Consider the following 26,900-nt stretch of genomic DNA (forward strand, 5'->3'; position numbering starts at 1 on the left):
GTATGGTGGACCCAAACCCATGCAAGATCTTAAAAGTAAGCACCAACATTTTGGATTTACACCATAATCTCACCAGCAACTGCTGCAATTTCAAAAGAGGAGAAACTGATTCCCATCTGGAATAACCCATTATAATTCTAACAGCCATATTTTGCACTACTTGAAGCTTCTGCATTAAACTACCAGGAAGTGCCTAATAAATATTACAGTAGTCTAATACTGCCATAACTAGGGCATATACTACCAGTTTCAAAGCTTGAAAGCTCAAAAAAGATTTCAATTGCTTTACTAATCTCAATCGACCATAGGCCATATGGAGCACTACATTGATTTGACTTTACAACAACCAGCTAGAAGTCAACTTCACCCCAAGAGATCTCACATTGTCACTAGCTATTAATGTCTGTCCCTCAATTTGGAGCTGAGATATCCCAAATTGGTTCCTTCTTGTAGGATTTCAATTTTTGATGTTCAGAATCAAATAATTCTCCCTTAACCAAATACCAACAGTCTCCATACAATCATTAAAATGGGGAAAAACCTGTTCCGAGTCAGATCCCAGAGGTACTAAATTTGGACATTATCAGCATATGGAGTAAAACCAAAAGAACAGATATTTCCGAAAGGGGCTAAATAAACTTGAACAATAAAGGAGATAGTGAAGAACCTTGTAGAACTCCACAATTTACAGAACACATATGAGATATTAGAGTGATAGTATCTAGCGATCTGAAGCAATATGACAAGGCAAAAGCTAAAGCCAGAAGAATGCTGGACTGCATAAAGAGAATAACCAGTAAGAAAAAGGTGATGATGCCCTTGTGCAGATCCTTGGCGAGGCCTCACCTGAGGTACTATGTTCAGTTATGGAACCATATCTCAAAAAGGATAAGGACAGGATGGAGGCAGTCCAGAGAAGGGCGACCAGAATGGAGTGGGGTCAGTATTGGAAGACTTATAAGGAGAGGCTGAAGGATCTAATATTATACCCTGGAAGAGAGAAGGTGCAGGGGTGCTATGATACAGACCTTCAGATACCTGAAAGGTTTTAATGATGCATGAACTGTTCACTGGGGAGGGTATCTCCAGTGAAAAGTCCCTCCGGGGACCTTTCCTCCCTGTGCTTACCACCCGAGGGCCCTTTCCTCTCGGGTTGCAGTACTGGTGATCAATAATATTCCTCAGTCAAGTCTCTTGTAATTATCTTTTATTAGGTAAAAGTAGGAAAAAAGACAGATAAGAATGCGAGAATTATAGTCAGCTCTCAGGAGTAGTCCGAGACAGTACAAAATAGTGACTTGCCTCAGTAGCTACTCAGCTTATACATGACATAGCTTTGTTATATAGCACAGTGTTTTTACTTTTTTTTTTCTCCGGGACTTACCATATTAGGTATGGAAAGGTACAGAAACTTCTTAATACTAAGGCTAGAACTGAGAGCTGCCAAATACCTTTATCTGAGATACTTTTCTGTTCACTGGTTTCTGGCCTTGGACTTATAATGGGTGAATTTGTGTAGCCCCTGTTTCAGTTTCTTGCTCAAGGTCATGCCTGTTTCTCACTTGTGCTGCATTCTTGCTGAAGTCTTCATTTTTTATTATTTAATCCATTCTATCTTCATTCCCCTCTTGAAGAATTATAGCTAATAATTCTTCATACCTGATGGCTCGTATCCGGCTGTCTTAGGTTGCCCAGTATCACCCATCTTAGTGATAGGAGACCCAGATCTTACCCGTCATTGCCAAGCATACTATTTTTACCATCGGTTTTACATAAGGGATTCAGTTTCAAGAGCACGTGGTTCAGCGTATAGAGTAGGCACAAAGTTATTCTGGGAGACCATAATCTTGGCAGTGGAAAGCATCTTAGGACGAAGTTGTTGCAGGCATGAACAAATGCATGGGAGACAGAAACATAACAGTAGGCATAGGGCCAGGAATCCAATAGCAAAGCCGACTAGGCCTCGCAGGTGAATAGCCAAACTAGAGAACCAGGAAGAGAGAGAATCCCACCAAGATATAGACAACCCTCCTTTAAAATCACTAACTTGAAGTCTAGCTAAATCTTGTATCTTTTGCATAGCATTGCGTACAATGTCAAAACGATTTACCACTACTGTACAGCATTCGGAACTATTCAACACAGTTCATAAGCCACCTTGAGCTGCAAGCATGTAATCTAAGCCATGTCGATTATATGTAGAAACTATAGTAAGTTCATCAACGGTTTGCTGTAAAGCTCTTAAAGCAATTCCTAGCTCATTTGTCACTACATGTAACACAGATTGTAATTGTCTAATAGCCATACCTAATTCAGTAGCTACTGCAGGCTGAGCGAAGGGTAACCATGAAGTGTAACTAAGTGCATCTAACCTAGTTTTGGTTAAAGGGTAGGTGGAGTTAATATAATTCAAACCTTTTCCGTTGGAAAGAAATCAATAGACTAGTGGAATGCAATGAAACTCCAGAGAGGATGACTCAGAACCAACACCTGAAAATATTTCTTCACGGAGAAGTGATAGATGCCTGGAATGCCCTTCCAGAGGAGGTGATGAAGATGAAAACAGTCATTTCAAAGTGGCATGGGATAAACACTGTAGATCCCTAAAGACTAGAGCAGTGATTCTCAACCTTTTTTCGGCTGGGACACATCTGACAGATGGTTTTCACATGTGTGACACACTGAACATGTGACCGTCACAGGGCTAAATGTAAACATGCACTCTGCATCCACAGGAACCCCCTTGACCCCCAGCAATGAGTGCAGAGCAGAACTAGGGCATTACCCTGTACAACTCGCCATACAAAAAAGATATTCTGGTTCTGAGGACATCTCAGTAAAAGCAAATCAAACGCCCTTTACTACCAGGCACAATAGCCTTTCTTATGAAAAGACAGTGATTTACCACTAATGCATATCCTATTGAGAAAACACAACAAATAAGATTGATACAAATGCATATGTGCTAGCAAAATACCTCGCCTCGGTCATACACCCAGAACTGACCTTCACCAAGTATAGAAAAACCACAAATTATAAATATGGAGACTGAAACTGGAATGGAAACCAAAAAAGCCACTCTGCATGCAGTGCAAACCTGGAGAAATGGAAAGAGAAATATAGCACCTAACATATTCCCAGGATCTGCAATAATGCACACAAACTAACCCGCACAAAGTTACACCTGTATTATGGAACACACGCAAACAGTAACAACTCTATGAAAAAGCAAACACTACAAATATTAAACCGGGTCCTAAACACTAATACACCTCCTATTAGGAAAACAGAATAAGCCAAGCTGCTATAGAGCCCCACACAAAAATAATTGTAAAGCTATACTAAAAATGTTACAAGACAGCTGGAGAACAGAACAATTAAAAACTCATAAAAATTATTAAAACATGTCCAAATATCAATAAAATATTTCAAAACAGCAGACATCGCATAATACCCAATAATTAAAATGACAGTCAATCAAGAAAAAATAAATTTAAAAAGACACCTTTACTTACCCTCTCCAGCAACTCTCCTACCTTTCCCTTGCAGGCCAATAGCACTCACCAGAAGCAGCAAGGGCTGCTGAAGCTCTGTCCTCTTCCTTAGCACCGACAACCAGTCACTCACACCACCCACCCCAATTAGACCCCACGACCAATCTCTGTCTCTCTCATACTCACACTAGTCTCTCTCACACACAGTCTCTCACACAGAAACATATCACCTCCCTGACCAGTCTTTCTCTCAATCACACACATGCTCTCTTAGATACAAGCTCTCAATCACACACACATGCTTTCGCACCCGCTCTCACCCGGACACCCACTCACTCCCACAGACACAAGCTCTCACCCAGGCACCCACTTACACCCATACACACACGCTGTCACCCAGGCACCCAATCGCACCCACACACACAAGCTCTCACCACCAAACCTCTTCTTCTGCGCTGCAGGGATGGGCTCCAGTTCCACTGTGGCTTTACTCCAGCGGGTCTTCTTTTTCGTCGCCACAGGGATGGGCTCTCATGACAGCCTTGCTTGGTTGGGGTTGGGTTTCCTCTTCGCTGCCAAGGGGATGAGCTCCCATGGCGGCCTTGGTCGGGATCAGGTTTCCTCTTCGCCGCCACGGGGATGAGCTCCCATGACGGCCTTGCTTCTCGGGGTTTGACACTGCCATTCCTCTCACCCCACCCCCAGTCTATGCGATGCCCCTTCTTCCTGCTCCCACTGGCAGGTAGAAGGGAGGAGGCTTCCGACTGGCCTGCACGGGGCCAGGAAGAATGAAGGAGGCTTCCCAGTGGGCAGTGGAGGCAGGAAGAAAAGAGGCTTCCCATTGGCCCACAGAAGTTGGGAGAAGGGAAGTACAACTGGGGCAGTGGGACACCGGGAGCTGCAACACACCTGCCGGTGCTTGGCGACACACTGGTGTGTCGCGACAAACCGGTTGAGAATCACTGGGCTAGAGGATGGAAATGAAGAAAAGGATGCATGGAGGTAACTTGCTAATGCTTTTGATGCAACTGCAACATTGCTCTACACTTCAACAGCTGGGGAAAAGGAGAGTTAGATTCAGACAGCAACCAATGTAAGTCTAAAGTTTTACAGTCTGGGGAAATAAGCATGGGGTAACCTGCATGGAACAGCAGTTACTACTCTTAACAGAAGGCAGGAAATTACTACCCTTAACCAATAAGCTTTGCTTATGACGCAACTATAACATCACACTCCACTTTGACGGCAGTGGGAGGGGTGGATGAGGAATTTAATTCAGATGACAATCAACACGAGCCCTGGCTTTTACATTCTGGGGTACTGATATGCAGACATAAGTGAATAAGCACAGGACTGCTTCTAAGACCAAGTTCTTAACCAAAACATGTCAGCATTGTCTAAGTTTTCAAAAAGGCTCATCGCCCAGTAAAAATGTTGCTAACAGTAAATTTTGTATGGTTTATCATAAGGTTTGGGAATAACTGCACTGCATGGCAGATATTACCATAAGAAACTTGCTGAGCAGACTGGATGGATCATTTGGTCCTTTTCTGCCGCCATTACTATTTTACTATGAGAATATTGTCCTTGAAAATATACCAATTGGTTCCTATTCTGTTAAAAAAAAAAAAAAAAAAAAAAAAAACCACCCCAAAAATCCAAACTGGAAATCCAACTCAGGACACAAGAACTGACAATGAGACTGGAAATGTAACCCAGTCCCAATAACTGACAATGAGACACAAGATATCATGATCCACCAAATCAAGGCACTTGATTAATCAATTAGTACTATCAATTCAGTAAAACCTCTGAGGCAGTACGGAATCCATCATGTCCATCATAATGGTCTGTATGCTGCAAACCTTTCGAAATCCTGCGGGGGCTAAATCCAATTGATTGGCATTTTCCAGAGATCTGAGAGGTCACTATCCTTTCCAAAACTTTACATACAAAGAGTAAATTGGCACTCTGTCTATAATTAGAACATAACCTAGGATCCATTTCAGCACTCGTTTTAAAATAGGGACAACCACAGACATTTTCAACACATCTGGAATCATTCCTTCAATAATGAAGACTTGATCACCACCCCGAGACACTTTATTACTGAATCAGGTAGTAAATCAATTAAATAAGGACAAGGATCAAAATACATTTTGATTTCTTTACCTGCTTTCCACCAATTTTTTCTTCAAATGAAACTAACTCAAATTGTCTAAGACCTTCAGAACTTTCTGAATCAGTTATATTGGGATCAATAACAGCATCAATGAACCTTTCCTGTAATAATACTCCGTCCAACCCATCAGTGGTAATAGGCATTTGTGAGTCAATTTCTTCCACTACTACAATTTCTTTATCTTCACCTCTGATGATAGAATTTCTCAAATTTGAAACCTTTTCCTCAAAAAAGGAACAAAGTTAATTGCAATCAGGAACATCATCATAAACTTAGATTTAATTTGTCATCGCCTAACATTAATTCTACCAATCTGAAGATCATTCTGGAATCACTGTTGACTTTCTCAATTTCAGAATTTTTTTTTTTCAAAAAACACTTTAAAAATATTCTTTTAGCTGCCACCCTTCAAAATCTCTTATCTTCAACTACCCCTGTTTTTTTCCATCTCCTTTCTAAACAATGTAGGTTACCTTTCAATATTTCTAACTGCACAGTATACCAAGGAGCATTTCCTCTCTTACAACTCTGTACCCTAGCCTTTATTACTTCCCGTTCATCAGACTGTGCCAAATCCATCCTGTTCTCTAATAGATTTCCAAGTCAATACTCAGTCATCTACATTAACAACTAATCATCCCAACAGTCCTCTGCCAACTTAGACACTTCTATAAACCTGGAAGAAACCACTTTCCTAGATTCAAGCATACTTTTCACAGGTTTATTCCTCAAAGTTGGTTTTTGCTTTACCACAATAACAAAACCCTACTTATCAAATAGTGATCAGATCAGACTCAAGAGTAGCCTAGTGGTTAGAGCAGTGAGCTGTTTACCAGGGAGCCCTTATCACCTGAATGAATGTATCCATTTGATGTGCCAAAAAGCAGAATATAAAAATCTGATAAACACTAGGCTCATGTAATAAGGTATACTCAGCAGAGCTAACAATTTGGCAGTAGAAGAGGACCAGAATGCTCATCTTCATACTCATCTGCATACTGTTCCTAGTATCTCCCAGGAGAGGACTCCAGAGGTTACAGCAAACGATCCAGGCTTCAAACTCCACAGTTCCAGCTTCCAAAGGTCTCACACCCCTTGCAGTAGAAGAGGACTGGAAAGCTTATCTGCATACTGTTCCTGCCATCCCCTGGTAGAGGACTCCAGAGGTCACAGTGAGCGATCCAGGCTTCAAACTCCACAACCCCAGCTTCCAGTGGCCCCGCATCCTTTGCAGTAAAAGAGGACTGGAAGCACGGGCCAAACATAGAAATGAAACATAGAAATGACGGCAGAAGAAGACCAAATGGCCCATCCAGTCTGCCCAGCAAGCTTCCCTCATTTTTTCTCTCATACTTATCTGTTTCTCTTAGCTCTTGGTTCTAATTCCCTTCCACCACCGCCATTAATGTATAGAAACATAGAAATGACGGCAGAAGAAGACCAAATGGCCCATCCAGTCTGCCCAGCAAGCTTCCCTCATTTTTTCTCTCAATGGTGATCTCAATTTTTTCTCTCAAACGGCGTGCAAACTCAAACCTCTCAATCCAGTGGTAGCATTGAAATCAGATGATCTTGCTGGTGGCTGAAGAGGATTAGTAAGTATTGCTTTGGGAAATCTTAGGACTTAAAAATGTTTGGAGAGAGGTGAAATAGTGGGGTATATTCTTTAGAGCTTGTGTATGTCTGAGATAATAATCAAGTCTGAGATAAGCAAGCCAGAGGGAGTTAATTCTAGTGTCTCTTTCCCTCCCACCCACCCCTAGCTCATCTTTGATTTATAGACAAGAGACACTTTCTCATTAAAAACCAGGCTCTTAACTAAATCATACTATTGCACCAGCCCTTATTGAGAGTTTAGGTAGTGACCTTGTTTGTCACTACCAGATTAATTAGTGAATACACCTATAAATGTGCCCTGTTCCACGTGCAGGTCCCCAGAGGCAGGCAGAGCTCCAGAGTCTCAATATGTGGCGAGACTATGCAGCAAGGAAGGGATTCAGTTTTGTAAGGAACTGGGCAATCTTTTGGGGAAGGGGGAGATTTTTCCGAAGGCATGGGCTCCATCTTAACCAGAGTGGAACCAGGCTGCTGGCACTAACCTTTAAAAAGGAGATAGAGCAGCTTTTAAACTAGAACATGGGGAAAAGTTGACAGTCGCTCAGCATTGTATAGTTCAGAGGAAGGTATATTCGAAGGATACTAATGGTACAGGAGAATTAGGGCATCGCAACAGAAAAGTTCCAATTAAAGCAAAAGTAGTCTATGTGCCTACAAGTAAAGAATCACCTGAGCTAAAGGATTCCAAATTATCCCTATCAACTGAAACACAGGTTAATGCAAACAACCTGTGTTTATGCAGTATGCCTGTCTGCCAGTGCCAGAAGGCTAAGAAGTAAGCGGGCTACTGTTGTTATTGACCTGAGTTGACAGTCTGCTAGGGAGTTAGCAATCTGTTATTGATCTGATGCCTTATGGGATGAGCAATCAGATAGTTATCAATCAGTTCAGGACTGAGTTGCTGGAGTAGCAATCTGTTGTTATATATGAGTTGAGGGTGGATCCTTGGACCAGTGGCAGATGACCACACCCCCGGGGGATGATCCTGAGAGGGACCACCGGTCAGGCTCAGAGTTAGGAGACAAACATACACTAGTTCTTTTATTAGACAGTATACTGAACCACCAGAGATGGCAGTAGTGAGCTGGCAAGCCCGGCTGGGCTGTAGTCCCTCAGATACTGGAACAGCGATCCCTGGAAGCTGAGCTGAAGAGAGACTGAGAAATAGTGAGTAGGCAGGGTATGCAGATGTAACATTCACACAATGTCCCAATGAAACCCAGGAGCTGGAAAGTATAGGCCCTCGAGGAGCGAGTACCTAGTTCCAGGGAAAGCTCAGAGAGAACGATGGTAACTCACTGATATAGCTGATATAGTTGGTAGAGAAGACTTCCAGGCAGAAGAGTATACGAAGCAAGTCTGGGATCAGGGCCTTCGAGGAGCGAGTACCAGTTCCAGACTGTCACCTGAAAAAACAAGGAAAAAGCGAGGCCCCTGAGGAGCAGGTACCTCTGGTAAGTCCGAGGAGGCAGTGTAGCTTAGACAGACAAAGCGAGTCCGTTGTCAATCCGTGTCCTTTCTAACTCGATGTGTTAGCAAATTCCAAGACCTTAAATATCCGTCGCGGGTGACGTCATCTTCGGGGGACGCCCCCGAGGTTCGCGCCAATGCCAGTACTTCAATTGGGGCCGCACGCCCCTAAGCCTCCAGGAAGCATGGCGATTACAGTGTCGAGCCGGTCCGGGAACGCCCGAGGGTCCTCTGCAAATGGACGCCGCGGCAGCCAGTCTTCCTGCGGACAGAGAGGGAGGCGCCAGAGAGGTAAGGAGGGCGGAGAGAGGGCGTCGGGCACCGATGGACACAACTGTTAATCCCACCCTATAATTCTAAAAGCTAATTGGAAACTAAGAATTCTACGCAGGCTCAAACTATATCTGGATCCGTCTGACTTTCTCATCATACTCCAAGCCCTAGTACTAACAAGTATTGACTACTGTAATTCGATTTATCTTATTTATTTTATTTTTTTTATTTAAAGTTTTTACTATACCGACATTCGTTGGAGACATCACATTGGTTTACATTGAAACATAACGGCAGCAGAATTGCTTTACAGTGGAACAGGGTTGATAACAATGAACAATAACTAGAGGGGGGGTGGAGAGAACCAGGGGGAACTGGGGATGGAGTTTAAGGGTTGCGGGATTTAGGTTAACTATATGAATATCACAAACTATTTACAACGTTTATGGATATTAGCGTTCTTGCTTCCCTTGTTACGTTCTAAAAGCCCTACAAATGATACAAAACTCTGCAACCAGAAGATCTGAACATATCAGCCCAGTACGTCATGCCTTGTATTGGCTCCCTGTCAAGAGTCACGTTCAATTTAAAATCATTTGTATGCTATGTAATGATATGAATGAGACTGCCCCACTATGCGTCAGTACATTATTAAAAATATACCGACTATCCAAGAGCCTAAGGTTCAAAAACCAATGTTTGTTAGATCTTCAAGCCACAAGGTAATCAGACTCAGAGATGCACGATAAAATATTTGTAGTAGAATGTTTAATTTTATGGAACCAGATTCCATTGGCACTTGGAAAACAAATGTGTCAATATTCACGAAACAACTGAAGGCCCATTTGTTTAAACAAACCTTCTTTTAAGTGAGAATAGCAAAAACTGACTCCCAGCCCTGAAGCATCCTTGGCTGTCAGAATTTAGATGTATTTTTAGTTTTTGATTTCCTGTTGCTATTTTTATTTGATATTTTATGGTTGTTTTAATGCATACATTCTTATTTTATGTGTCTTATGAATGATCTAATGTAAGCTGCTGAGAACTTTAGATTGCATGACATATAAGCCTTTTAAATAAGAAATTAATGATTTGCATCTCACAGGTTCTTACTGTTAAAATTTAATTGAATAGGAATTCTGTTGTTCATTTCCTTTCTGTTAACTCCTACAATGTTAAAAACCAACTCACCTAGTGATATCTCTGCATGCTACTATGCAGACTCTTTGATCTCTATTGTATATATGTGTGGGGTCTACATGAGAAGCCCTATGAGGAAAGGTTGAAGGATCTGAATATGTATACCCTGGAAGAAAGGAGGTGCAGGAGACATATGATACAAACCTTCAGATACGTGAAAGGTTATAATGATGCATGAACTTCAAACCTTTTCTGTTGGAAAGAAATCAATAAAACTAGGGGTTACGAAATGAAACTCCAGGAGTACGACTTACAACCAACATAAGGAGATATTTCTTCAAGGAGATTGTGGTGGATGCCTGGAATGCTCTTCTGGAGGAGGTGGTGGAGACGAAAACTGTGAAAGAATTCAAAGGGGCATGGGAGAAAGGCTAGAGGATGGGAATGAAGAAAAGAATGCATGAGGGTTACTTGCCGGTGCGGCGGTTATTACCCTTAGCCAATAAGCCTTCATACTCTTGATGCAACTCCATCATGGCTCTCTGCTTCAGTGGCAGGGGGGAAAGGAGAATTGGATTCAAAGAGCAACCAAAGGACCCGGACTTTATGATCTGGGGAAACAAGTATGGAGGTAACTTGCTGATGCGGTTACTACCCTTAACCAATAACTCTGATTGTGATAAAGTATATGACAGAGAGCCTCAGACTGCCTGTGATAGTGCCTCAGACTGCCTTAACGGACCAGCTCCATCTATCTGGCCCAGTCAACCTTAAAACAGACAGGAAAGAGATCCTTGGTGGGGGCATTTCCCTGAGGTAAGGGATACAAAGGTGAGGTCCTGAGAGAATTAGAGAGACCCCAGTGAGAAGAAGGCAGCTGTAATGGAGTGCTGTGCTTTTTGGAAAAACTGTTCTTGCATTGTCAGTCTGCTGAGGTAAGCAGCCATTTTGATTCTGTCTTGCTGAACTTTTTGTAATTAGACTGTTGAAAAGTAGAACAGACTCCAGCCTGGTCTGTCTCTGACCTTCTCCTGTCTTAGACCGCTCCAAGGGCATCTCATATGGTGGCAGAAGTGGGATTACCTGTTCTAAGTGTCTGCATAGACAGGGACCCATTCTAGAAAAAAAAATTTTGGGGCCTGGCAGCAATGGCAGCCACACAGGATTTTTTTTTGTTGTTGTTGTTTATTGGTACTGGCTAGGAGAAAAGCTCCGCCAGAGGGAGGGAGCTGGAGAAGCAGGCTTTTCTTTTATTTGGTTATTTTCTTGAAAGAAGGGGAAAGGTTTCCGGCCTTGAAGGAGCAGGAGCTTAGAATAGCCTTGGCAGGAACCTTTGGGAGAAATGGAACAGTTACTGCAAGCCCTGGTGGAGGGACAGCAACAGCTCCGGACAGCCGCTCAGACCCAGTATGCGCAGCACCAACAGCTACTGCAATAATTGCAGCAACACCTGGAAGCCCAAGCACAGCTTAACAGCCAATTACTACGAAAGACACCAGCGCCAGGGACTGCTGGGGTACACACCGGAACGGAACAGAGTCCACCCCCACCAACACTGGAAATCCAGCTGACAAAGATGGGGCCCCAAGATGACCCAGAAGCATTCCTGGTCACCTTTGAGAGGGTAACGGAGGCCATGGCCTGGCCTAGGTCCCAGTAGGCCATGAGAGTGGCCCCGCATTTAACCGGTAAGGCCCAGGCCGCATACCGGGCCCTTAACAGCCAGCAAGCGCAAGACTGTCAGGAGGTCAAGGCTGCCATACTTGATAGACTGGGACTGTCTAAAGAGTCTTATCAGAAAGGTTTCCGGGGCTTATCCTTTACACTAGGAGAGAGATCCTAGGTTCTGGCTCAGAATTTAAAGGACCAGTGCTGGCGGTGGCTAGAACCCGATAATAAAAGGGGAGTGGAAGTTGCAGAGGCTGTCGTGGCAGAACAGTTTGTGGACGTTATCCCCTCCCGAGTCGTGAATGGGTATGGAGACACAGCGGTGACCCTGAAGGATGTGGTTTCCCTAGTAGAGCGTTATTTGGAAGCTGCAGACACAGGCCGTGGGCCTACTCCAGCAGAGAAGAATTCCCGAGTAAAGGACTTGGAGAAAAGAAGGAGAGAATCGAGGGGCAGAAACCTAAGCCGCTATATCAGCCGAGAAGTGGGGAGCCTCCTTACCTCACGAGACCCCGATAACGCATTAGAAGGGCCTGAGGATGGAAGGAGTAAACATCTAGAAGCAGTGATGTCCAAAGGGACCTGCTTCAACTGTGGAGAGAGGGGGCACTTTGCTCGGGTCTGCTATCGAGTGGAGGATGAATTGATGGACATCAATTTGGTGGACCTTCATTCCTGCTCATTTGTGGACATTACTGCTCAGGGTTTTCAACCTTCATGGTTCCGGTGGAGCTCGATGGTGACCTGACCCAAGCCTTAGTAGACTCGGGAAGTGCAAAAACTCTCATTTGGAGGGAACTGGTCAAAAGAACACAGATTGATTATGAACAGACAATGACCCTCGCTTGCATACATGGAGACCAGAGACAATACCCGACCAGTCAGGTCCTGTTGAAGACTCTAGTGGGACAAGCTACAGTAGAAGTGAGAGTGCTCCCCTGGATACCATATCCGGTGATACTGGGACGAGATTATCCAGACTTTGGGACTCTGTGGGCCCGGCTCATGAGGGGCCAAGATGACTTCAGCGAGGAAGAGACCTCATTGCCGGAGGTCTTTCCGTTAGAAGATATAGACTTGTATATTAATAATCCTAAGACACCCAAACCTCGGAGACAATGTAGAATAGAAAATCATAATTATTCCCAAGGTTTAGAGGCAGTCGTGGAGCTAGAGGGGGTGCCCCAACCCATAGAGGTTCCCTCAGACAGGATAGGCGAGGGAAACCCTGGGAATTTTAGGCGGGCCCAACAAGAAGATGGGACACTAAAAGGGGCTCAGGAGAATATACAGATGATAGATGGGGAATTAGTCTCTGGGGTGGAGGATCAAAAGCTAGCCCCCCCCCCCCTTTTTTTGTACTCAAGAAAAATCTAGTATACAGAGTAGCAAAGGGGAATCTGGAGGGTGAAACGGTTGAGCAGCTTTTGGTTTCCCAGCAGTATCATCAGCAAGTGTTACGGCTCGCCATAGTCATCTTTTGGGGGGCCACCTAGGAGAAGAGAAAACATGAGAAAAGATTTTAGCCCAGTTCTATTGGCCTGGCTTGTATTCACACGTTCAGGACTACTGTCAGCCCTGCCCTGTCAGCTGACCAGACTGACAGCAACGTATGTAGCTCCCCTAGTGCCCATGCCAATCATAGAGACACCTTTTGAGAGGGTCGCTATGGGCTTGGTAGGCCCTTTAGAAAGGTCTAGCCGTGGAAACAAAAATATCCTGGTCATTCTCGACTATGCAACCAGGTGTCCTGAAGCTATTCCTCTACGAAATATGAAGACTCAAACAATAGCCACAGCCTTGGTGGAGGTGATTTCTCGGTGGGGTAACCCAAAGAGATATTAACCGACCAAGGGACCCCATTTGTCTCTAAAGTGATGAAGCAAGTTTGCACATTATTACAGGTAAAAACCCTGTGGACATCAGTTTATCATCCACAAACTGATGGGCTCATGGAGCGTTTTAACAAAACTCTCAAGCAGATATTGAGGAAGTTCATCACGGAAGATGGCAAGAATTGGGACTTACTCTTGCCATATATATGTATGTATGGAAGAAGGCCACGGGGAATCCTGGATGTAGTACAAGAGACCTGGGAGGAGGAACCCAACTCTGGACGGAATTTGGCCGACTATGTGATCCAGATGCAGGACTGACTATGGAGGGCAGGGGAGCTGCTCGATTATGCCTGGAAAAGGCCCAGGCTACCCAAGCCAGGCAATACAACCAGTCCGCTGTTCATCGGGTCTTCCAGCCAGGGGACTGCGTACTAGTGTTATTACCGACTTAAAAAAAGTAAATTGCTGTCCTGTTGGCAAGGTCCGTATGAGGTACTGGAGATGATGGGCCCAGTGAATTATAAAGTGGCCCAACCCGACAAACGGAAGAAGGCTCATATCTTCCACATGAATCTATTTTAAAAAATGGGTTGCTCCGGCTTGCAGTCTGATCCAAGAAGATGACTTTGGTCCAGACATTTCACAAACTTCCAGGCCCCAGATGATCCCATATGGGGACCAACTCTCCACACAGAAAGTGGACCTAGATAAACTGGTGACTCGGAATAGGCATGTCTTCTCGACTATGCCTGGGAGAACTCACTTAGCGTATCACGACATTATTACAAACCCAGGAGTAATAATTAAACAACGGCCCTACCGGATTCTCGAGGCCAGGAGGCAGGTTGTAGAGGCTGAGGTGAAAGAAATGCTTCGACTTGGGGTCATAGAGGAGTCCAATAGCGATTGGTCCTCACCCATTGTACTGGTACCTAAACCGAATGGTAGTATCTGGTTCTGTATTGACTTCTGGAAGGTCAATGAGGCTTCGAAGCTGGACGCATACCCGATGCCCCGCGTGGATGAACTCATTGAATGCTTGAGAACTGGCCCAGTTCATCTCCATGCTTGATTTGACAAAGGGATACTGCAAGTTCCCCTGGCACAACTGCGAAGGTGAAGACTGCTTTCTCAACACCAAAAGGACATTTCCAGTTTACGGTCCTGCCGTTCGGACTTCATGGGGCTCCATCTACCTTCCAACTCTTGGTAGACCGCTTACTACGCCCACATCAGGGTATGCAGCGGCCTAACTTGACGACATCGTCATTTACAGTGGAGACTAGGAGACACACCTAAGGCAATTACAGGCCGTACTTACAAGTCTACAAAAGGCTGGATTGACAGCCAACCCCAAGAAATGTAAATTAGGGGGTCAAGAAGTACAATATCTGGGATACTTCCTTGGGAGAGGGAAAGTCCACCCACAGACACGGAAAATAGACGCAATTACCAGAGTCCCAGTCCCACAGACAAAGAGTAAGGTTCATACCAAACTTTTCAGAAAAAGTGGAGCCCCTTACATGCCTATTACAAAAGAAAGCCCCAGAGAAGGTTAAATGGTCTGCAGAGGCGGAGGAAGCCTTCCAGGGTTTAAAGAAAGACATATACTCTGAACCTGTTCTACTAAGTCCGGAATTTACCAAGCCCTTTATAGTACAGACAGACGCATCAGAGGTGGGGCTAGGAGCCGTCCTCACACAAGAGAAAGGAGACGAAGAACACCCAGTAACCTTCATTAGCAGGAAGCTACTACCCCGAGAGAGACACTACTCAACGATAAAGAGGCCTTAGCTGTCAAATGGGCCTTGGAGGCTTTTCGTTATTACCTACTGGGCCGCCAGTTCACTCTGGTACCAGATCACCAACCCCTTGTCTGGATCGCTTGGAATAAAGAGTCCAATGGACGAGTAATGAGGTGGTTTCTGGCACTCCAACCATTTGACTTTAAAATCCGACACAGAGCAGGGAAGGCGAATATAAATGCAGACTTCCTTTCTAGAGAAGTCTCCCTTGTACAGGCAGGCACTCAACTAAGGAAGATTGAGGAGAGGGAATGTGATAGTTATATGACAGAGAGCCTCAGACTGCCTTAACGGATCGGCTCCAGCTATCTGGCCCAGTCCACCTTAAGACAGACAGGAAAGAGATCCTCGGGTGGGGGCGTTTCCCTGAGGTAAGGGATACAAAGGTGAGGCTCTGAGAGAGTTGGAGAGGCCCCAGGGAGAAGAAGGAAGCTGTAATGGAGTGCTGTGCTCTTTTGGAAAAACTGTTCTTGTATTGTCAGTCTGCTGAGGTAAGCAGCCATTTTGATTCTGTCTTGCTGAACGTTTTGTAATTAAACTGCTGAAAAGCAGAACAGACTCCAGCCTGGTCTATTCTCCGACCTTCTCCTGTCTTAGACCGCTCCACGGGCATCACACTGATATTTTGATGCAACTCCAACATTGATCTCTGCTTCAACGGCATGGCATATCAGGGAATTGGATTCAGGGCTCTGACTTTTACCGTCTGGGAAACTGATAATGCACTGGGGTAAACCTGCACTGTGCAACAGATACTACCATAGGCTTGCTAGGCAGACTAGATGAACCATTTTGTCCTTCTCTTCCTTCAGTTCTGTTTCTATGTCAGTAAATTATACTAATGAGTGTTTAACTGAAATTTTAAATTTTTTATGCTGTTTGATTAAAGTTATGCAGTTTTGTCTGTTTTATTGAATTATGTGATTTTGTATTTATTGTTATACGGATTGCTTTTTGTACATCAATTTGAATCCAAATAAATAGTTAAATGAGTAATGTGCTAAGAGTGGAGGAGTAGCCTAGTGGTTAGAGCATCAGGCTATGAACCAGGAGACCAGGGTTTGAGTCCTGCTGTCGCTCCTCGTGACCTTGGGCAGCTCACTTTACCCTCCATTGCCTCAGGTACAAACTTAAACAAACGGGGGGTTGGCAGGCCTGCGAAAGCCAGCAGCCTTCACACCACCACGGTGTTATCGCTGGCTTTCGCATCCAATAGCGCCACCGTGAAAGGTGGTGCTATTGGGTGCTCTACTGGCGACAATAACTGTGCTTGCCTTATCGGCGCCAGTAAAGACATCGCAGCGTCCTCCCCTCACCGCCCTGACTCTGCCCCCGGCAAGCTATCACATGCATAAAGAGACTTTTCACGTAATACCTACAGTTCCTGAATGTAATCTGCTTTGAAATGCTGAAAAAGTATGAAAAACAGAATCTAAATAAATAAATCAAGGAATTTTTCCTTAACCACACAGGAGTTGTAGGAGGATGAAAGAGGAAGCCACATAACTTCATATTTTCATTAGGTGGCTGGGATATGACATTCCTTAAAAGACAATAACCCACAAGTCGTGACTGTTTTAATAGCAGGGAATGTTGGTTGGCTAGGACAAGATGTGCAAATTATTGCTGTGGAATGAAACAAGATTATTTCTGGGTATTGAGCATTGCTGGGAGAAACTGGCAGGCCAGATATGGTTGAGACATACAGATTATGGCTGGGATAATAGGGCAAGATGGATAAAATGAAACTTTCAGATTATTTCTGGGTATTAACGGGAGAGGCAAAGACTGAACATAAGATGCAATGCATGCATTTATTTCTTTGTGCATTAAGACTGAACCCATACTGTAATATATAGATAATTTCTTGTTGCATAAGGTAGCTTTGTTTCTCTCTTCTCTTTTCTTACAGCCAGGAGCCAGTTTGGAGCAGACACACATTTTCGTGCTTGCGCATATTCTTAGGAGACCAATTATAGTTTATGGAGTAAAATATTATAAGAGTTTCCGTGGAGAAACTTTAGGATACACACGCTTTCAAGGTAAAATATGTACAGAACCTTTTTTGTGTTTGAATGTGCTTTCCTTTACTAAAACTACTCCAGGATGTGCAAGTACAGTGGCATGAGTAACAGATCTCTTGTCTGCACTGACAACTGAGTTTTCACTCATTCTTTCTTTAGTCTGGTTGGACAAGAGGTAGCACGATCCTGTCCTGTCAGCTTCTCTGAGCAGTATTACTGCTGTAGTTAGAATGTATAGGGGCTACACTCTCCTATTACACTTAGCTACAGTAGTGATCTCTATAGAGTTGGGTTAATTTAGCAGGTAACAGAAGCAAACTGTCTTAACTGAATTTATTTATTTCCAATGTTTTATATACTGTGCACTCAGGTAAACCTGGCCAGCATGGTGTATAATAAAGAATATACATAAAATCAATCATTAACGGTTCAATATCATACACTATTTGCTTACTTCGATTAATTTGTTCAATGTAAAAACTTGTTTACTTAGTTTTGTTCAATGTAAAAACTTCTTTTTTATTCTGTTCTATGTAAACCGCTATATGTAGCGATAGTTACTGTTCTTTGTGAACCGGGGTGATATGTATATTATACAGGAACCTCCGGTATATAAATTATTTTAAATAAATAAATAAATAAGATAAATTTAAAACAAAATTATACCATAAGCAAGGTATAAAATCAAAGCAAAATAACCAAATTAGTCAACCTAAATAAACCAATAAAATGAACATCTGCAAAATACCTTATCTTTGTAATACCCTATCTGTAGTGCATCTTATCTTAGAGACTTAGGGAAACAACCAGGCTTTCATCTTTTTTCAAAACCTACAATACCTGAATGTAATCTGCTTTGAAGTACTGAAAAGCGGAATATAAAACTCTAAATCAAAACAGCAAGTAATTAGACTTCATCCTGATATCAAGAGGAGCTGAATTTCAAATTTCTGGGACAATCACCAAGAAAACCCTTTTCCGGATAGCCACCTTGCAGATCTCTCAAACAGATGAAACTTGTACCAATGCACCATGCAGCAAGCATAGTCTACAATTAGGGATGTAACCTCTAATCAGTTTTCATAGGTAATCACCCCCTGTCCTCAAGCTACCTTAATCATCAGTACCATGATGTTAAACTTAATTCATTCCCTAATAGAAAGCCAGTGAAGTTGAATCAACAAAGGCAGTACACTTAGTCTACGAGGACACGCGAAAATCAGTGTCACTGCCATATTCTGTAGCATCTGAAGTCTCTGAATACTTTTATCGGGTAGCCCAACCAACACCCCATTACAATAATCAGATATTGGGGGTACTAATGCTTGAACCTTTATTCAAAACACTGAAAAACTTAACGTACCCTGTAGCTTTAATTGCTGCAATTTAAAAAACATTCTTCTCATCACTAAAGACACATGTGGCTCAAAAGTCACCCCCTCATCAAACTGTACCCCCAAATTTCTAACAGTTTGAGAACATCTGATTGCAGTATCTTTAATAAGACTCACTGATGTAGACACTTGCTTCCCCCTAACATAAACAACTCTTCATCTTACTTTTGTTCATTATCAGCTTATTCTTTTGTAACCAATTACCTATCACCTTCAGACCCTCATTGACCCTACCCACAGAAATACTCAAATGTGAGCCTACTGAGCAAATTAACTGTACATTATCTGCATATAAATAAGCTTGAAAACCCAGACACTGAAAAAGCTGACGTAAAGGTTTCATAAATAAACAACAAAGGGATAGCGGAGAACCTTGCAGGACCCCACATCCTAGAGAGAATGGGGCAGATAAAGCTTCCCTTACTCATACCACCCTAATCTCTCAGAAAGAAAAGACATGATCCATTTTAAAACTTGCCCATCCATACCTATCTCCTGACAGCAATCTAATAAAATGTGGTGATCTGCCAGATTGAATGCACTCAACAAATCCAGTAATACTAAAAGCCAACACTTCTTTATCCCTGGATCGTAAAATCACCTCATTTAAATCTACCTATCTTGGTGCTATATCCTTTTCTAAATCCAGATTGGCATTCATCCAGTCCATCAATCTCCTTCATATAGTGAGATAACCTAGACCAAACAGCATTCTCAATTATTTTAGTCAAAAAAGGGCTATTTGCAACCTGTCTATAGCTATCACAACTTTCTCTATCTATACTAGGGTTTTTTAATAATGGGGAAATCACCATGCATTTCGATTGAGTGATGTTTTTTTTACCTATACAAAGACAAATTCACAATTTTTAACTTGCTCAACAGATCATCTGGTAATGTTTCTGTTTATTAAAAAAGAGGGACAGAGATCAAATTGGCACATCATCACCCTACAAGTAGACATATAATCCCTTCTAGCTCTTGAACTCTCATGCAGCAAAAATCTAATCCCAACCGTTCACTCTTTATACAGACCTCCTGTTCATTTAAAGCAGCGGTTCTCAACCTGTGGGTCGCGACCCCGGCGGGGGTCGAACGACCAAAACACAGGGGTCACCTGTGTTTTGGTCATTCGACCAAACATCGTTCGACCAAAATGGTCTGCGGACCGAACCCATCGGCCCGGTCCGCAGACCAGTACCGGGCCGTTGGGGATTTTTGCCGGTCCGCGGCGCCGCGGCTGCTGCGGGGAGGCGGGGCGAAGCTGGAGACCTGCCTCCTCCAACCCCAAAAGGGAGCGCGTCGCGGTGCTCCTCCTACTTACTTCCTGCCTGCCCTGCCCCGGAAGACAAATGTTGCCGGAGCCGCACGGGCAGGAAGGAGGAGGCGCGTCAGCCGCGTGCAGAAGAGGAGCAGCGGGGCCGGGAAGACTAGGGCCGCTGCAGAGCCCATCCTGTGGCATAAAGAAGAGGCCCAGAGGTGAGAGAGAGGTGTGTGCGAGTATGAGATGAGTTGAGAGATTGTGTGTGAGAGTGAATTGAGAGACTGTGTGCGTTTGCAGAGACAGCATGTGAGAGCCTCTGTGTGTGTGAAAGAGACAGCATGTGACAGTGAGAGCCTGTGCTTGAGCAAGGCAGCATGTGGTGGTGTGAGAGAGCCTGTGTGTGAGACTCAGACAGCCTGTGCCAGTGAGAGACTGTGTGTATGAATGATTGCATGACAGAAAGAGCATGTGACAGTGAGATCCTGTGTGTGTATGTGCGTGTGAGAGAGAAATGCATGTGAGAATGAGAACCTGACTGTGTGTTTGAGGGAAGAAGACAGGTGGAGAGAAAAGAAACAGAAAAAAAGGCAATATAAAAGGAAATTGCAAAAAAATAAAGGGAAGCAGATGTAAAAAAAAAATAATACTTTTTACTGATTGGTACATGTAATCTTTGGGAATGTGCAAGAGTAGCACTTTCTCTATGGCGGATCTCACAATGTACGAGATCAACATGGGGAAGTGGAAACCCAGGGGGCCTGCACAGAGGAGGCAGCAGAATGGGCTTCAGTGCCAATAGCAATCAGCGCCTCCCCAATAGCCACGTGGCAGCAGTGGCAATAATTAGATTAATTGTTTTACTCAGCTGGAGGTGACAAAGTATGAAGTGGGATGTGAAATCAGCTTGATCTGGTGGAGAATTAGGATTGCTGTTACACATGAACTGTATTTGGCAAACATTAAATTAAAGGGAGCCAGGATAATCAATTGAAGCCTGCAGCTGAGGACTGATTCATTATGACTCATGTAGAAATTAGTGCATTTTCCAGATTAGTCTGCATAACACAATTCTCAACATTCAGCATTATTTTTGCTGCATAGAGTTTTATCTGAGAGGCTCTGAGGTTGTGAGGGAGCCAGTAAGAGTGAGAGCATGAGTGTGTATGAGAAAATCCAGGGGAGTAAGAGTGTGTGTGAGTGGGGGGGGGGGGGGGAGAGAGTGTCTTACACCCTGAGAGTGTGTCAGTGTCTGTGAGAGCGAGAGGTTATGGTGCATATAAGAGCATGAATGTGTATGTATGTGACAGTATATGTGTGAGAGAGAATGGACATGTGAGTATGTGTGAGAGAGAGAGGATAACCTCCTAATCCTCGACAATATTAGGGTGACTGGAAATCAAGAGCTCCCATGTATGGACAGCAGGGGCTTTTTAAAATCCTTATTAGTTTTAATTATTGTGTGTTATTTGATATATGTGCTGTTTTGAAATATTTTATTGGTGTTTGGGAAATTATAAAAATGTATATGATTTTAATTAATAGAAATTCTATTTATCAGTAATTTTAAAGTATTCTTTTATTAGTATGGTTTTACTATTTTAACTGATGCTTTATGTTTCTTAATTTTATTGTTTTATGAGGAATGGTGGTTCTGTTTATAAATGTCATAATAAATAAATATGCACTAAAATCCAACCCCATCCATAACCCCGCCCCCATATGACCAAAGCCCCACCCTCGCCCCGCCCTCGCAGGGCGAGGGCGGGGCGAGGGGTCACCGCAACATGAGGAACTGTATTACGGGGTCACGGCATTAGAAAGGTTGAGAACCACTGATTTAAAGTATCTTTTAATGAAGAATTCCATCTTTCTACTAAATATGATTCCCTCCTCCCATTAAACCCAGATACCCTCCCCTTCCTCCATAATACCCTCCCCTACATTAATCCAAAATTCAATAATTTTAAGATCTGACCATATCACACTTCCTCTCTCTTTTTACTACTAACTTTCTTTCCTTCATTTACCATATTAATTGGACCAATAACTAAATCCAAAACATGTCTCCCCTTATGGGTTGGAAAATGCACCAATTGCAAAAAGTCGAATACAGCTAAAGTCTAGAAATAGATGTGTGAAATTTAAATTTCCTAGCATGTAGCAGATGGACTCAGAACCAATGGGTATAGTGTACTCGTGCTAGCAGTTGGAGACGGATCAGATTTCAATCTGACGTCAGCCCCTAGTACATATACCCCTGCAGGAAGTGCAGACCCCCAGTATTTTCTGTCTCCATAGCAGTTAGGAGCTATCTGCACGCTCTCCGAGCGTTAGAACTAAATTTAAAGGAGAAAATTCTACTCAACGAGCCCCGCTCTCCTGTCTGCGGTGATACCCGGGTCCCTCCCCCAGTTGAGATTTCCGTGTCCCTCGGAGGTTAGCCCGTCGGTCCACTGGCCGAATCGCAACAGGACCTAGCCCACGAAGGACTCGGGCGCGGCACAGAGGCAGCCTCGGTCCTGCGGCCGAATCGCGGCGAGGACTTACAGCCCCCGAGCGAGAGAGGAGTTCGGGGGCGGCTGAGAGGCAGCGGGTGCACCCTCAAAAGCGGCGGTGAAGGTAGTTGCCCTCTCCCCCCGCAGCCGGAGACCACCCAGGACGAGCCGGGAAGCGCCGAAGATAAGGTAAGGTAGAAATCTTTACTTGTGCCGGTCTCCGAGGATTGAGGACGAGCGCAGGCCATTGGCCAAAGCCAGCGCCACCGGGTTGATCCGCCCTAGCAGGGCCAGACCCCAGCATTTCCAAGGGCTTTCCCACATGGAGACCCTCTGAGGTAGTCGCCATCTTGTCCGCATGGTCGCCGTTGCCATCTTGGCTTTAATCTCTCCGTTGTCATCGCCGCCGGCCGAGCGCACAAAATTTACCTGTGCGCACAAACTTACTTCTGCGCCTAAGATACACGCACAAGAACACTCAGACGCATAAGCGGCGCGCGCAAGTCCCGGTCGCACGGACTGCGTGCACTCGACTACCGGCGCGCACATCCGGGGTTAAGCGCACAGATACGCGCACAACCCGATTTAAGCACACAAATACGCGCTCAATCCACGCACGCGACCAGGCGCTCCGGAGCGAAACATGTACGCGCAGGCAACCTCGACGCCGCCAATATCTGAAGTAAAATCCCTAGGCCTCTGCTCAGCATGCCACCTCAGGGCCGCCCAAAGCCAGGAAGCCGACGCTCTATGCACCCAATGCGAGGAGGCCCTGGGAGATCCACCACAAGCTCAGACTCACCCAGGGCCGGGGACTAGCTCCTCAGGGGGCTCCCTGGAGCTAGCAACCCCCAGCGGGACCCCCTCCCAGCCAGAGGCTCCCAGGGAAACAGCGTCACTCAATGTGGACCCCTCTTCTATTTCTTGGGTGGAACTCTTCAAGGGGATTCACGCTTTTGTCCGGATGCAAACGGACTCCCGGGTGGACCAACCACATACGTCGCAGGAGGACCCCTATACCCCAGGCCCCTCAAGATCCAGGCATATAGGCCCTTACCGCCAAGTAGACCTACCTTAGAGGGCATGGACTTCTCAGAAGACGAAGCCGAACCTCTAGAAGAAGGAGAACTCCCCCCCAGGGACAGAACCCCACTGAACCATGAGGCGGTTCTTCACAAGGGAGGAGCTCCCGGACCTGGTCTCCCAATGCCTGGCAGAACTAGCGATCCCGGTTTCAGAAACCCAGGGGGATCCCGAGGAGAACCTTCGACAGTCCTCTCGTCATTTCCTGCTCTTGCGAGCCGCGCAACAGCTTATTGACCTGGAATGGAACACCCCAGAGTCTGCCTTTAAAGGGGGAAGGGCCTTGGCCAGTTTGTACCCCCTGGACCCAGCAACCAAAGACATGCTCGCTTGCCCAAGAGTGGACGCCATGGTCTGCGCAGTCTCCCAAGCGCCACCACCATCCCGGTGGAGGGAGGAGCAGCCCTCAAGGACACGCATGACCGGCTGGAAGCTATGCTTAAGCAGTCATTTGACGTGGCCGCTATGTCTCTTCAGATTGGCTGCCTGCTGCACCGTGGTGACACGTGCCTGCTTATCCCAGGCAGGAACGGCACACCGGGAGATATCCTGGACCCAGCGCTATCCTTTCTAACGGACGCATCCTCAGACCTCGTACGCACAGCGGCTAGAGGAGTATCATTGGCGGGTGGCGGCAAGAGACAGCTCTGGCTCAGAAGCTGGTCGGCCGACCCATCTTCCAAAACCCGACTCACAAGGATTGCCCTTCAAAGGAACTCTCCTGTTCGGCAGCGATCTAGAAAAGATGGCAGGCAAATGGGCGAATCCCCAGTCCCGCGCCTTCCGGAAGACAAAGGTCAAGGAGAGCCAATGACAGCCTGCCAGGGCCCTCCAGGGGCAGAAGCTCGCAGCGCTTCAACCCATACAGGAGGCAGTTACCAGGCGCCCCGCCCTTCGGGCAGGAACCAGTCCTTTCGGAACAAGCACAACAAGAGGGGGGAAGCAGCTCGGGCACAGGACCCGGCCGTCACCACAATGAGAATCAGCCGACCCATCCAAGGGAAGCCATAGGGGGCAGACTGGCCCTATTCTACCAAAGATGGGTCGAGATAACTTGCGGACAGTGAGTCCTAGCCATCATCCGGGAAGGGTACTACCTGGACTTCTTACGCTCCCCCGGACAAGTTTGTGGAGTCCCCCTGCCACGACCCCCACCAAAAAGGCAGCAGTGGAAGTTACACTAGCCAGGCTACTGGCCCTCGAGGCCATAACCCCGGTATCTCTGGTCATTATTCTATATACTTTCTCGTTCCCAAGAAAGAGGGAACATTCCGTCCAATCCTGGACCTCAAATCCGTAAACCGATACCTGAAGGTCCCCCGCTTCCGCATGGAAACCCTGAGAACCGTAATAAAGGCAATACAGCCGGGAGAGTTCCTCACATCCCTGGACCTGTCAGAGGCGTACCTGCACATCCCAATTCATCTGGAACACCAGCGTTACCTACACTTCAAGATTCTGGGCCATCACTACCAGTTCCGGGCCCTACCCTTCGGGCTAGCCACAGCACCACGGACGTTCACCAAGGTGATAGTGGTAGTGGCGGCAATACTACTGCGGAAGGAAGGAGTCATCGTACACCCTTACTTGGACGACTGGCTGATCAGGGGCAAAGTCAGAAGAGGAAAGCACTCAATCAACCAACAGAGTCAAGTCTCTACTGGAGAGCCTCTGATGGGTGGTCAACACGAACAAGAGTTCCCTGCAGCCCTCACAATCGTTGGAGTACCTGGGGGTCCACTTTGACACCAAGAAGGACAAAGTCAGCCTGATGCCCGCAAGGAGGTCAAAGCTGTGGAACCGGTTGCAATCCTTGTTGAGCGACCCTCGCCCCATGGCATGGGATTACCTACAGACCCTAGGGCTGATGGCATCCACACTGGAAGTGGTCCCCTGGGCGAGGGCCCACATGAGGCCTCTACAACACTCACTGCTGTCACGTTGGAACCCACGGTCGCACAATTACACCGTATGCTTACCCTCTCCCGGGCACAGTCCGGACCAAACTACGCTGGTGGCTGCAGCCCAGCCACATGAACAGAGGCTCAAGACTCCCCAACCTGGACTCTGCTAACGACAGACGCCAGTCTACGGGGATGGGGAGCACACTGCGAGGAACTAACCGCCCAAGGGCAGTGGAACGCAGAAGAGGCAGGATGGAACATCAATCGCCTAGAAGCGCGGGCAGGTCAGACTCGCCTGCCTGCGGTTCGCTCAAAGGCTCCGAGGCAAAGCGGTCAGAGTGAGGTCCGACAACACCACAACGGTTGCCAACTTCACAGGCAAGGGGGGAACCAGAAGCCAACAGGTGTCACTGGAGATAAACCCACTGATGGCATGGGCGGAAGCAAATCTATAGGAGATCTCCGCCGCCCACATCACCGGGAAGGACAACATCACGGCGGATTTCCTCAGCAGAGAAAGTCTAGACCCAGGAGAATGGAAGCTATCTCCCGCAGCCTTCCGGATGATAGTAAACCGGTGGGATACACCGGAAATGGACCTCCTGGCGAACAGAACCAACGCCCAAGTACCCAGATACTTCAGCCGCAAGCGGGATCTACAATTCCAAGGGATCGATGCCCTGGTGGCAAACCTGGCCACAGGGGCACCCTATTATATGCCTTCCCACCGTGGCCCCTTTTGGGCGCAATGATTCACAAGATACAGCTACACAAGGGACTAGTTCTTCTGGTGGCCCCGGATTGGCCAAGAAGACCGTGGTACGCAGACATGAGAAGACTGCTGGCAGGGAACCCTCTACCCCTGCCCCCTCTCAGGGACCTGCTACAACAAGGGTTCGATCGTCCACGAGGACCCGACTCAATTCTCTCTTACGGTCTGGCCATTGAGAGGGCTCGCCTGAAGAAGAGCGGATACTCGGGGGCAGTAATAGACACCCTCCTCCGAGCACGCAAGTTCTCCACATCGCTAACATACATCAGGATCTGGAGAATATTTGAGGCCTGGTGCGAAGATCACGACATCAAGACATGCTCACTTAAAGTTCCCGTGATGCTGGAGTTCCTACAGAGCGGACTTCAGAAAGGACTGTCCCTCAATTCCATCAAGGTACAGGTGGCAGCAGTGGCATGCTTCGGCACCAGGGCGACAGTGATAGCCTAGCCTCTCACCCGGATGTGTCACGTTTCC

At 45.8% G+C, this 26,900-nt stretch overlaps 1 protein-coding gene across 1 annotated transcript in view; it reads left to right on the forward strand.

Moving 5' to 3' along the window:
* The first annotated feature begins 11,752 nt into the window (after nucleotides 1-11,752).
* LOC115081961 (ubiquitin thioesterase ZRANB1-like) overlaps nucleotides 11,753-26,900 on the forward strand; it is a 51,465-nt gene continuing 36,317 nt past the window's right edge. The window contains exons 1-2 of the mRNA XM_029586201.1: nucleotides 11,753-11,800; nucleotides 17,367-17,529. Of these exons, the coding sequence (XP_029442061.1) occupies nucleotides 11,753-11,800; nucleotides 17,367-17,529 (211 nt within the window). The remainder of the gene's footprint in view (nucleotides 11,801-17,366; nucleotides 17,530-26,900) is intronic.

This window comes from Rhinatrema bivittatum, unplaced genomic scaffold (genome assembly GCF_901001135.1).
Source record: "Rhinatrema bivittatum unplaced genomic scaffold, aRhiBiv1.1, whole genome shotgun sequence".
Lineage (NCBI taxonomy): Eukaryota > Metazoa > Chordata > Amphibia > Gymnophiona > Rhinatrematidae > Rhinatrema > Rhinatrema bivittatum.